This window comes from Phycodurus eques, chromosome 15 (genome assembly GCF_024500275.1).
Source record: "Phycodurus eques isolate BA_2022a chromosome 15, UOR_Pequ_1.1, whole genome shotgun sequence".
Classification (NCBI taxonomy): Eukaryota; Metazoa; Chordata; class Actinopteri; order Syngnathiformes; family Syngnathidae; genus Phycodurus; species Phycodurus eques.
The window spans coordinates 1,672,873-1,686,687 of record NC_084539.1 but is presented as its reverse complement, the minus strand read 5'-3'; the positions used below and the strand labels follow the sequence as shown (position 1 = coordinate 1,686,687).

At 40.9% G+C, this 13,815-nt stretch overlaps 1 protein-coding gene across 1 annotated transcript in view; it reads right to left on the bottom strand.

The window, feature by feature from the left end:
• Positions 1-13,318, bottom strand: part of ythdc2 (YTH domain containing 2) — a 58,463-nt gene extending 45,145 nt beyond the window's left edge. The window contains exons 1-8 of the mRNA XM_061699535.1: positions 13,107-13,318; positions 12,685-12,847; positions 12,464-12,554; positions 11,055-11,251; positions 9,500-9,702; positions 5,081-5,247; positions 1,748-1,850; positions 12-174 (exon numbers count right to left, since the gene is read on the bottom strand). Of these exons, the coding sequence (XP_061555519.1) occupies positions 12-174; positions 1,748-1,850; positions 5,081-5,247; positions 9,500-9,702; positions 11,055-11,251; positions 12,464-12,554; positions 12,685-12,841 (1,081 nt within the window). The 5' untranslated portion in view covers positions 12,842-12,847; positions 13,107-13,318. The remainder of the gene's footprint in view (positions 1-11; positions 175-1,747; positions 1,851-5,080; positions 5,248-9,499; positions 9,703-11,054; positions 11,252-12,463; positions 12,555-12,684; positions 12,848-13,106) is intronic.
• Between the last annotated feature and the right edge of the window lie 497 nt (positions 13,319-13,815).

The following is a 13,815-nucleotide window of genomic DNA, read 5'->3' as shown; positions in this document are numbered from 1 at the left end:
AAATGTCTTACGATAAATAACAGGACAGGACCAAGCGTCGAAGTACTTGAGGAACAAATCTACATCCAGAGATGCACTGGAGAGAATCAGTTTTATTGCAGGTAATTGCTGCAGTACATCAAGCATCTTCGTGAGCAGAAAGTCAGTAAGACCATCACGCTCATGCACTTCATCCTTTTAAAAACACAGTAAAGCAGGTTAGCATGGTACATTTAATCAGGAAACTACCTAGCGTATGAACTAGGAGGGGTTGGACTCCATCATAAAAATTCATCTAATTAATTTGAGGCTTTGTAATTAATTTTGATTCATCTCAACTTTAATCGTAGAACAATATGTACCGTAATTTCTCGTGTATAATGCACATTTTATTCCCCCAAAAATTGTCAGACGTCAAGTGCGCATTATACATGGGTATAGGGGGAAATGAAAGAGCTTTCACATTTTATAAATGTATGCCGCAATCTAGAGGTTATGAAAAAGCTGTACACTTTCATTCCAATGTCACCGCCACCTAGATGTTATGAGAAAGGTGTAGCCTACACTTTTATTCCAATATGACAGGGCGTCCGTATAACTGCATATATGTACAGTTGTACTCATAAGTTTACATACCCTGGCAGAATTTGTGAAATATATATTTTTTAAATGACTGAACAACAACAATTAATTTCTTTATACTTATGTTTTGTTTAATGATAATGCTTTTCTGAAATGCTTGAGTTCAATTTGAATCCCATTAAAATAAAATTAAATGCGTTTCACCTAGTCCTTCATGTTTTCTTTAAAGAATTGTACCCATCTTACAAATTCTACCTGTGTAATAAAACATGAGCACAACTGTGTGTTTTCTCATTTACTCAATAAACGTAAGGCTGTGAATTTCAAAATAAGAGCAAGTAAATAAAAAAGTATTACAGGTTCAAATAAAGTGCTTAACTTCAGAATAATTATTTGAAAAAATACTTCTCGTTTTGATCATATGAGTAGAAGCAAAATCATGCATTGTAAAAATGCATTATACATAGGTAGAAGGGTTTTCCAGAATTTTGAGGTCAACTTTGGGGGTGCGCATTATACACGAGAAATTGCGGTACTAAAAAGCAACAGTTTAATTTAAATGAATTTTAGTTGACTGAATCAAATTGATAAAGACAGGAATAATGTTAATTCTAGAAAAATAAATGTAATTGCATTTTAATACAAAACAGTAGAAAAACTAATAGAAAATATCCTTGGCAAAATTAAACAAGACCTAAAGTGCCATTCCAGAACAGTTATTTTAACAGTATTCCCTTAAAATGGTTTTTGCGTGCCAGTTGAAAAGTTGGATTATATGTCAGAGGGTTGAAGTGCTTCGGTGGTATGAGAACTCCTTTTTGCACAAAACCACGCTCATCACGGTTTCCATCGGGTAGTTTTTTGTTGTTTTTTTTTTTTTACATGAAATTTGCCTCCCATCAGGCCTCGCAACGCTGTTTCATCCAATTCCTCCAATAAGGTAGCCGAGCTCTGACGTGTACGTCAGTGTAATCGGTGTACCAGGAAATCGTGCACGAGGCAAAGAACTCACCTTGTTTGGAATGCAAAATGCAATTAAAAGTGTTAATTTCTTTTACAAATTTATTTGTTTGTAAATCGTGATTAATGCATGAAAGTCCCACCCCTAGTACGAACAGAATACCTAATTACAAATAGCAATCCCTCAAACCTATTCAGAGTACAGAATTTTACATTTATTGCTTACCACAATGACATGTGTGACAGATGCCAGACTGGCATCTCCAACCATCAATGTCCTGAGTAAAACTCCAGTGGTACAGAATGTTAGCAGCGTCTTTGGAGAAACCCTATAGATTCAAAGTCAAAAGTCATTTGCACAATCTCACAAAGATGAAAGGATGAATCTGAATTTTATTCTTAGTTGGGTTTCTCTTGTTAAACTCATTTAACATTTTATCAAAACGATGTAAACCACTAAATGTCCAGTCTGTAGAAAAGTATTGGGAAAAAATAAGAAGGCGGTGACTCATTCAGAACAAAATGGCTGGCCCAACAGTATGTGAGATAGTGAAAGAATGTGCCTCAGACGTGTTTTTGTCACCGCATGGATGCCATTGCTCTGTCAAGTTAGAAAGTTCTGAAATTATCTGAGCATCATTCTTTAAACAATACATTATAGACCTTTTAGAACATTTTGCGGGGTATGTTCATTTGACCTCTCCACCGTACAGTCAGTGTTGTACCTGAACGAGTTCAATGAACGAAAGTTCATGAACTAGTTCATATACAGACTGTTTCCAAAAAATTTGAATATTATGGATAGGTTTATTTATTTCCATAATCCCATTCAAAAGGTTTCATAGATTATAGATTCAAGGCCCACAAATGTGTTTGTTTTTACATAATTTGGGTTTCCAGCTCATAAAACCCACAAAATCAGGAATTCAAAACAGAATACTGTGAAGAAATCATCATTTTCAGTTTTGTAGAAAACAAAAAAAGAAAGTAGGGTCACATTAAATCAATCAAAATATGGTACTTTCAAAATGATATGTTAATCTTCAATACTTTGTTGGGAATCCCTTTGCTTTAATCACTGCCTCGATGTGCTGTGGTATTGAGGCAATCACCCTGTAGCATTGCCTGGGAGTAATGGAAGCCCAGATTTCTTCTTTGTTTTTGGGTCTGGTGCCCCTCATTTTACTCTTGATAATACCCCATAGATTCTCAATGGGGTCCGGCGAGTTGGCTGGCCAGTCAAATACTGTGATGGCATGGGCATCAAACCAGGTTTTGGTGTTTCTGGCGGCATGGGCAGGGGCCAGGTCCAGCTGGAAGATGAAATATGTATCTCCATACAGATTCTCAGCAGAAGGAATCATGAAGTCCTCTAAATCATTCTGGTAGACTGTTGCGGTGACCTTGGATTTAAAAAAATGGCCACCTCCACTGGCCATTGCACCCCAAATCATGACTGACTGGTGAAGAACAGAAAACAAGCTGCTTGAGGTCCAGTGTGAATTATCCACAGTCTTGCACCAAACCCTTTGACCCTGATTCCCGAATGAAAGCCACACTTGGACCTTGATTTCCGAATGAAAGGCACACTTTACTTTCATCAGAAAAGAGGACCTTGGACCACTGGCCAACAGTCTTCTTCTCCTTGGCCCAGTCGAGACGCTTCCTCCGTTGGTTCAGGCTCAGAAGCAGCTTGAGCCGAGGAACCCGACAGTTGTAGTGAGGTGGTTTTTGAAGCTGTGACTCCTGCCTCATTCCACTCTTTCTGGATCTCTGCTAGATTATTGAATTTTCTCTGGTTGATAATCCACTGAAGCCCACAGTCATCTCTTTTCCTGGTGCATCATCTCCTGCTACATTTTGTCCTTCCACTAGACTTTCCTCTGATATGCTTGGACACAGCTCTCTGTGAACAGCCAGCCTCCTTTGCTATAAACCTTTGTGGCGGAACGGCTGGAGCTGTGGTGCGGCCGACAACCTGGAGCTGAACACGCTCAAGACTGTAGAGATGATCGTGGACTTCAGGAGGCATCCTTTGCCACAGCTGCCCCTCACGTTGTCCAGCTGCCTTGTGTCAACCGTCGAGACCTTCAAGTTCCTGGGAATTACAGTCTCTCTGGACCTGAAGTGGGCGACCAACATCAACTCTGTCCTCAAAAAGGCCCAGCAGAGGATGTACTTCCTGTGGCTTCTGAGAAAGCACGGCCTCCCACCGGAGCTGCTGAGGCTGTTCTACAGAGCAGTCATCCACCAGAGTCTGGTTTGCTGCTGCCACAAAAAAAAAGGACAAACGCTGACTGAAAAATTGGCAGTACTCCCCAACTCACCCTTAAAAACTTGCTGCCAGAACTAAGACAAAAGCATGCAAACGCTGCCAGAACTAAGACAAGAGCATGCAAAATCCTCTTGGACTCTCCCCATCCTGGTCACCACCTCTTCCAGCTCCTTCCCTCAGGTAGGCACTCTCGAACAATGCAAACTAAAACATTCCAATAGCTTCTTCACTCTTGCCTTTAACTTCTTAAAACAGTTAACTTTCAATATCCATTGTAACATGCTGCAAATTTTGCCTTGAGATTGTTGGCACAGCTCTACTGGGCCAATTAAACATTACAAGTGCACTCACTGCAGTAGTCTCGCCACTCTGCACTATTTGCATATCTGTTGTTGACCAATACTGGCCTCTCAAGTGCTTGTGAAGTATCTGCACCATTTGCACAATTGACACTGTTCCAGATTAACACACTAGTCACTTTAAAGTGCTTAAATTTTTTAAAGTCTCTGCACCATTTGCACCATGGTCACTGTAGGAGATTATTGCTCTATTCGTCATTTTAACTGTTCTAAATTGCAAGGGAACGCTGCATCAAGAGCACAATAGCCCCCAAAAAAACAAAACAAAAGAAGAAGATTGTATCGGCATTACCGGTAACCTTTAATTGCTAAGTGACTCTCCGTGCTGTGTTATGTTTTTGTCTCAAAATTATTTTCTGTCAAATGGCTGGCGCCAAATCCAGGGGACAAATTCCTTTTTGACATACTATAAATAAATAGAAATAGCAAATAAAGAGGATTTTGATATAAAGATGATTCTGATTTGGTGTGGCAGAGTCAAAGTCCGGACTTGAAATCAATTGGATTGCTTGAAAACCCTACAGTATTTCTGAATTAAAACCACTCTACAAGGAAGACTGGGCCAAAACACCTCAACAGAAATGTGAAAGACTCATTGCCAGTCAGTTGTTGCTGTTAAAGGTGGCCCAACTAGTTATTACGTTGCAGAGGCAATTACTTTTTCCACACAAGGTCAGGTAGCATTGAATCATTTTTTCCCCCATTAATAAATAAAATCAACATATAAAAACTGTATTTACTTGGGTTATATTTGTCTAATAATTAAATTTGTTTGATAATCTTTAACATTAGCTAGAGAAACTGCAAAAACAAAAATCTGAACTTGAGAAGGGGGAAAATACTTTTTCACGCCACTGTATATCCATAAAAATTACAATTAACTAGGAAATTTGGAACAAAAAGGTGAGCTTCTTGTAGGTTTTACCTGCTCTCTAGTCTAATGTGATAGCCGATAGTCTTGCCGATTGCCTCTCCCCTCTCAGCTGCCACTCTCTCAGCGACAGTGATGGCAGCCAGGCGTCTGGGCTGAGTACAGAACATTTTGCAGCCCTCTCCTTTCTTGCTGCAGTCATCCAGCAGAAACTGTGGAATCTGACCAAACATACAGGTATATAAATATTACACAAAAATAATTATTTTTTAAGAAAGTCAGAAAATTAATGCCAATGATTTCCTTTATCTTTCTTTGGAATAGAAGGGTTGTAAAACACATTTTACAAGTCATATATATCAGACATGCAAACACCAAAGGAATGAAAAAGGTGACAAAAAAAAAAAAACATTGTTGGGGGGGGGGGGGGTTTGGGGGGTTCGCAGAGAATTTATTTTCTTTTATATACATAAATTAAGAAATCTGGAAGACTGTGAAGACTACAATAATGCAAAATAAAATGTTCTTCACACAGAAAAACATTCATTTACACCGCTCAAGTACGTTTATGTACAAATTTAAGATTCAAATTAAATTTGCCTCATTTCTTTGCTTTTTGTTTTGGCCTCCAACTTGAGCCAGGCCCATCTCCACCTGCACCTGATGCCTGCTTCAAGCTGTGCCACATGAATAGCATCCTCCTCTTTAAGCACTCTCATTCTGGAAAAGAATTGACTAAAATCAGTCTGTTTCACTTCATTTGTCACTATTACCAACTTCAAAGGCTAATCCCAAATGCATCCACCAGGAAAATATTTAGTGCAGTATTTTGGGTTTTTTCGCCATTTCTGAATTTGAAGTTAGTTCATTCTGTGTTGTGACATAATCCCCAACATCGCTCCGTAGTTTAACACATTTAACATTAACATCCGAAAATTAATGAGATAATTGTAGGTGTGTTTCCTAATTAATACAAGATGCACTAGCAGATCAGCTCTTGTCGGCGATGTTACGTGTGCTTGGCGGTTCCGCTGGGACCACTACCAGGGCCAGGACACGGAGCACTTCAACGCGAAAATACAAGACCAGTGCAACAAATACGACAAATCTGATGAGTAGAAATGTTGCTTAAACATTTAAACGTAAGAGTAGCAATTAAGAGTAGCAATAGAGGATGTCCACTACAGCGGTGGGTAGAGTAGCCAAATATTGCACTCAAGTAAGAGTGATGTTACTTGACAATAATGTGACTCAAGTAAAAAGTAGTCCTCCAAAAAAATACTTAAGGGTAAAACGTACACAGTGAAATAATTACTCAAGTACTGAGTAAATAGCACAAACAAAAACATAAAAACATTTGGAATTTACTGCACTGTGTTTTCTCAAGTTATAAGTGAGCTGAAATATCCACGTTTGGGCAGACTAATACTACAATACATGAAAGCTGTTGTTTTGTTCGTCTAAAGGTAAACAAGAGTAGCGCGCTGTTGCCTTCATAGTAACGACAACCTTCCCAAAATGGTGGCCACTTAGGCACGACGATCAGCCGGGCTGGCTTATCCAGTGTTAATACCCATGCCCGGGAAGCCCAATAGAAGACGTTGGGTGAGGTCATGTGACTTTCTTGTGTCGTTTGATTGGTGAACTAGACTTTAATGTCATTGGCGCTTATATTAGATTGGGGCAAACAGCGCCCAATGCGAATGTCCAAGTCGTAGTCTTGCGCATGAAATAGTTGATAAATAAGCAATAATTGATAAATAAAAGTAGCGAGCGACATGTAACGGAGTAAAAGTACCCCCCATTCCCAGGAAAAACTAAGAGGATCTATACGATTCACGCAAGTGGCCTATTTTGAGTTCAAAATGGCGAATTTCGCCAAAAGGTGACTTATTTGCTTGTATGATAAAACAGTGGAAGAAATAATTATTTGATCCCTCAATGAGCTCTACGTTTACCCACTGACAAAGACATGAACGGTCTATAATTCTAACGGTGTTTGGCCTTTGCCACCTCTACCTCTACCTACCTTTGCCCTATGTCGCATCTCAATGTATTCCTTTCGCCTCACGTCGGTCTTCTCAGTGTCTCAATTCTTCTTAGCTAACCTTTTTCCTTGTGTGATTTCCTGTACATAGAGGTTCCACCACCAAGTCTCCTTCTCTCCTTTCCTGCCAGAAGATACACCAAGTACTCTCCTGCCTGCCTCTCTGATTACCTTGGCTGCAGCGGTCCAGTCTTCTGGGAGCTCCTCCCGTCCACCGAGAGCCTGTCTCACCTCTTCCCGAAAAGCTGGACAACATTTGTCCTAGCTCAACTTCCACCACATGGTTCTCTTCTCTGCCTTTGTCTTCCTAATCTTCCTCCCCCCCACCAGAGTCATCTTACACACCACCATCCTATGCTGTCTCGCCACTCTCTCCCCTACCACTACCTTACAGTTGGCAGCCTCCTTCAGATTACATCGTCTGCACAAAATGTAATCCACCTGCCTACTTCTACCTCCGCTCTTGTCGGTCACCCTATGTTCGTGCCTCTTCTGGGGAAAAAAGTGTTCACTACAGCCATTTGCGTCCTTGTTGCAAAGTCTGCCACCATCTGTCCCTCCAAGTTCCCTTCCTGGATGGCGTACTTACCCATCCCTTCTTCATCACCCCTGTTTCCTTCACCAACTTGTCCATTACAATCTGCACCAATCAAGACTCTCTCTCTCTCTCTCTCTCTCTCTCTCTCTCTCTCTCTCTCTCTCTCTCTCTGTCTGGGATGCTTAGAACGACTTTGTCTAGCTCCTTCCAGAATTTCTCTTTCACCTCTAGGTCACATCCGACCTGTGGGGCACAGCCAGTAATCACATTATACATAATGCCCTCAATTTCAAGTTTCAGCCTCATCACTCGATCTAATACTCTTTTCACCTCCAATATATTACTAGCTAACTCTTCTTTTAAAATAACCCCGACTCCATTTCTCTTCCCATCTACACCATGGTAAAATAATTTAAACCCTGGCCCTAAACTTCTCGCCTTACTGCCTTTCCACCTGCTCTCCTGGACACACAATATATCAACCTTTCTCCTAATCATCATGTCAACCAACTCCCGAGATTTTCCTGTCATAGTCCCAACATTAAAAGTCCCACATTCAATTCTAGGCTCTGTGCTTTCCTATTCTCTTTCTGCCGAAGAACCCGCTTTCCACCTCTTCTTCTTCTTCTTTGACTTCGACCCACAGTAGCTGAATTTCCAACGGCGACCTGCAGGTTGACGGCGCCAGTGGCGGACTTTGTTAACCCGGCTCACGACCGATCCGGTATGAAATTCTTTGGATGAACGCTCATATTTGTTTGGCAAAGTTTTAAGCCGGATGCCCTTCCTGACGCAACCCTCTGCATTTGTCCGGGCTTGAGACCGGCCTACAGTTTGCACTGACTTGTGCCCCCATACGGCTGCATTGTCTTTGTCGGTGGGTGAACTTCCAAAATCAGTGAGGGATCAAATAATTATTTCCTCCACTGTATATAATGAAGTTAAACTGTACATAGTTCGTGACAGGAGGTAAGGTAAAATTAAGACGATTCAGAACAGTACTTTTCCAAGATCTGCAGCCACAATTTTAACCAATCTTGAGGTTCAAGAGATTCTTAGTATTTCAAATTGTAAGCGAAAGAACGCTTCCTTTTTGAATGAGTTACAGGATGCTTCGGGAAGCTGCTTTTTGGTTTGTGCGCTACTGGTTGGCCTACATCACAGGTGTCAAACTGGCCAGAGCCGGCCCGCCACATCATTTTATGTGGCCCACGAAAGCAAATCAAAATTGCTCAGTGTTCTGGTGTAATATCATTGAGATATTTGCAAGCATTTTTTTGTTACCAATCCGCCTTTGAAAAGAAATATAATAGTTGAAAAACATGTTTTTATAGGGTTGTGATTTCAAAACTGGCTATTCATCAATGTGTTGTGTATACTGTATGTAATTACAGTATAGGAAGTAATCTTTCATTTATATGGGTTCACAGTTGTAGCGGCCCTCCGAGGGAAGTCATAACTACGATGTGGCCAGTGACAACAATGAGTTTGACACCCCTGGCCTACATTGTTACTGACATTAAGTGTTTGCTTCGTGAGCTGTCAACAGTTTAAGAGTTGAACTTTTCAACTCTCAAACTGGCCACACTGCGTTTCATATTATATATGAAACGCAAACAAAATGAACACTTGTGATCACTCTGTTACAGTTTGCTATAGTTCACCATGATACTCCAACAAATGGGTGCCGAAAAGCTAGATGGTTCCGTTTGGATCATTTGGGAGCCTTTACAATTGAAAAATGCAATACTCAACTGAGCCAAACTCAAAACGAGAATGCGTCATGGAAAGGGGCCGAATAGTTAAAGGGTGACACCGAAAGCCCCGGAATCCCATTTCTATCCACTGTCAGTCAACTTCAGAAATGACCTTTGAATCATTTTCCTACCTGGGTTGTTTTTCCAGAACCAGTCTCTCCTACGATGAGTACCACCCTGTTCTCGCTAATCAGTCGGACTATCTCTTCTTCATGTTCACATACAGGCAGCGAGCATCGGAACGTGTCAAACTCTGATGTCCGCCTTTTCGGGGGTACCACAGTAATGCCACAGTCCAAGCGCCCATTTGGCCTGCTCATGTCAACGCTGTTGTCTGATGGAAGACAGAGGAACATTATACGACTTTGTCTAAATGTGATCATAAAAGCCTTACTTTTGCATGACTACAACTGTCAGTGAAGTATACTTAAATATAAAATTTAAAATTTACGAACCCCAATTCCAATGAAGTCAGGAGGTTGTACATCCATTCATTTTCTGTACCGCTTATCCTAACTAGGGAGCGCTGGAGCCTATCCCGGCTATCTTCGGGCGAGAGGCGGGGTACACCCTGCACTGGTTGCCAGCCAATCGCAGGGCACATATAAACAAACAACCATTCGCACTCACATTCACACCTACGGGCAATTTAGAGTTTTCAATTAACCTACCATGCATGTTTTTGGGATGTCGGACAACAGAATACAATGATTTTCAAATCATTTTCAACCTATGTTCAGTGTTATTGTTTTTTTGTTTGTTTTGTTTTGTTTACAAATATTCACTCGTTTTGTATTTGATGCCTGCAACATTACAAAAAAGCTGGGACCGGGGCATTATTACCACTGTGTCACATCACCTCTCCTTTAACGACACTAAATAAGTGCTTAGAAACTTAATTGTTGAAGCTTTGTAGTCAGATTTTTTTCACATTCTTGCTTGATGTACAACTTCACTTGCTCAACGGTCCGGGGTCTCCATTGTTTTCAAACTGACAGCGCAGAAAATGCACAAAAATAAATGATTCGGTTACTTGTTTCGTAACATGTCAGAAAATTGGCAAAATGTTGATCACTGTTTTCTAAAGTAAAAGATGTTTGCAAATGTCTTATTTTGATAAGACAGAATCTGCTTTCATGGAGGTCTACAGAAATCAGAATATTTAGTTGACAAACTGAACTTCCGAAGATTTGAACAATTTTAGGTGCGACTAGGTCTCTAAATCATTAATTAATCAATGAATTAATCAATTATCAAACAGTGATTAATTTGATAATCGCTTAGTTGCTGATTAATCGATTTATCGTTGCACCTCTATTAGCATGTCTAGCTTTTCCTCTGGCTGGATGGCAGCTCGGGTAGGGGGATCCCCACTCATACCCCGTGGCTGCTCTCCGGGGTGCCCCCCCTTATCGTTCCCCTGTTGGGCATCCTTACCCGCCCTCCTTTCCACCAAGCGGGGGACACCCTTTAGCTGGGTAGGGACTAGCTACATTGGTGGGCCCTGCAGATTGGTGCGGTCATCTCGCTCTCCTGGGGTTAGGGGTTATAAGGGCGTGTGGGGGCAATCAAATTAATGTGTAGTGATGAATGTAATGCAGTGAAACAGACAGTGATGAGTTTCCAACAGTGTATCAGTGTGGCTTAAATATTTCTGCAAGCACCACTTTAAACACAAACTCTCACCAGGTTGTGCTGCCACAGACAGCTTGCTTTTGCTGCTGGCTTGAAAGTCTTCACACTCTTTATCGGTAATAGGAAACTTCTGAAGATGGCTGCGGATGGCATGTAAAGAGGTTTGGGAGAGTGTCAGGGGCATGTTAGACTGACGATTGTCTAGACAATTCTTTTTCCTGATGGTGAGGAAGCGATTTGATCCTTTCCTGAAAAAGAAAAAAAAAATCTATTACCATTTGTAAACCTTCATTTGTATGTTAGATTACAGGATTGGTTAATACACATAGTATATGTTGAAACTCCATCCATCCATTTTCTGTACCGCTTAACCTCACAGCAAGTTGTCCATGTCCTTAAGGAGCAAAGCAGCCCAAGACCATCACACTACCACCACCATGTTTGACTGTTGGTAAGATGTTCTTTTTCTGAAACGCTGTGCTACAATTACGCCAGATGTACCGAGACACACATCTTCCAAAAGGCTCAACTTTCATCTTGTCAGTCCATATAATATTCTCCCAAAAGTCTTGGGAATGCATCCATCCATTTTTTTTACCGCTTATCCTCACTAGGGTCGCAGGAGCTGATCCCAGCTATCTACGGGCGAGAGGCAGGGTACACCGTGAACTGGTCGCCAGCCAATCGCAGGGCACATATAAACAACCAACCATTCACACTCACATTCCCACCTACGGGAAATTTAGAGTCTTCAATTAACCTACCTTGCATGTTTTTGGGATGTGGGAGGAAACCGGAGTGCCCGGAGAAAAGCCACGCAGGCATGAGGAGAACATGCAAACTCCACAGAGTCGAGGCCGAATTTGAACCAGGGTCCTCAAAACTGTGAGGCAGATGCGCTAACCAGTCGCCCACCCATGTTGAAACTCAGAACAGAAAATATATTTTTATTGAATAAAATGTTTAATACTGAAATAGAGTTGTTAACCTTGAATTTGCCATTTTGTAAAAAAAAAAAAAAAATTACAGTGTTCCCTCGCCACTTCGCGCTTCACGTTTTGCGGCTTCAGTGCTTCGCGGGTTTTTCCAAAATATTCATCAAAAAAATATACATTTCATCAAAAAATGCCATTTCAGCAGCCATAATGCGGAAAGACGCGTTGTTTCATGTAGGTTTCCCTGCATGCCAAACAAAGAGATGAGTTGACTGAGAGGCTTTGTACATGCCTGTACTGTACTGTACATGCCACGGGCACTCATATAAAGGCGCATGATTGGTTCCCGGCGCGACATCGACCAATGAGAGCATGAGTGGATTTCCGCGTTTGTGTCTGCCTTGCTCGTTGAGCTCATCAACCCATCATCAATAAAAACGACAACAGGACAGCTCTTTATGAACGCACTTCTTGCTTTGTACTTCCAGGAACTTCTACCCTCTAGTTGTGGTGAAACATACTTACCCTTTGCTTTTAGAAATGTAACCCAGAGCCTGTGCCATACGGTGAATGAAGGCCCTCTCATTAGAGAAAAGCGAAGAGGGAAATTCCAGCTCTGTTCATTCAGGAGAGATTTGACATTTTACATGATTTGGACTGTCATTTCTTGCTGCTCACATGTGAATTGGGTACTTACTGTATTGACACAATTGTTTTATGTAACAATACTATCAAACATTACATACCTTTCTCGTCACTGTAACGAAACCTCTCCAGAGAAAGGTTAATAGCAATTTTGACTTCTTCACTGATGTGAATGTCTTTGAAGCAACCGGTGGTAGAAGACTGTTGTTTTTTCCGGCTCTTGGCCGGGTTTTGCGAAGTTGTACGGAAATTCGGCATGGTGCACTGAAACATAACATAAAATTACTGTGCTCACGAAGTATTGTTTGATTTCGGGAGTGGACTGTGCACTATAAAACAAAATATAGAGCGTATGGCAGAAACCTATGCTAGTTTTCCCACGCGGAATATATTTAGCTAATTGACTCCGGCTAAATATATTCCGCGTAGGAAAAATAGCATAGGTTTCTGCTATGCGCTGTGCTAATTAACTATTTAACGACAATAATATCAACTGTTAATCCACAACTATGAGCTACTTTACCTTTTAAACGGCCTTCCCAGAATGGCCAAATGTCGTTCTCATCACTTTGAACAGAAAGGACTCTTCTTCGTCGTCTTTGTTCCTATTTGATTTGATTGACAGTTGGCAACCAGCGTTTCCGCGAATGACCGCCACCTACTGGACTGGAGTGTAAATCAATCGAAAGGCAGGAAATAAAAGGTCAATTTCCTTCTTTCCTCTGCATAAACTGTACAATCCTGTATATCACAGCTGTCAAAAAACCTGCTGCAAAGTCTCTGCCTGTGTCATTTAAGTCCCACTTCTCTTGCTATAGGCTATGTCCTGCATTTGCTTTCGATGAGTATTTTGTATTTAGCCTTACTTTTAGCAGGATTTTGAGGGTTATTGAAAGCATTTTAACATATTTTTGAGCCAGTATATCTGCATTCTTTTTCCCTTCTATTCCTACATGTGCAGGAATCCAATACTTTATTATTTAACCTAATTTATATATTGGTTGAAGTAGCGTATTTTGTAAAAAAAAAAAAAAAAAAAAAAAAGATCCAAACGATATTATTCAACAAAGTATGGTCCAACTTCTGATGCAATAAATGTAGTGTTGTGATTATTTGTTGTGATCACCTTTTAGGAACCCCCCCCCCCCAAAAAAAAAACAACAACATGTTTGCTGAGTCAAAGAGTAAGCCATTTGCAACACTTTAAATTGGCCAATAATTTGTAAAAACAA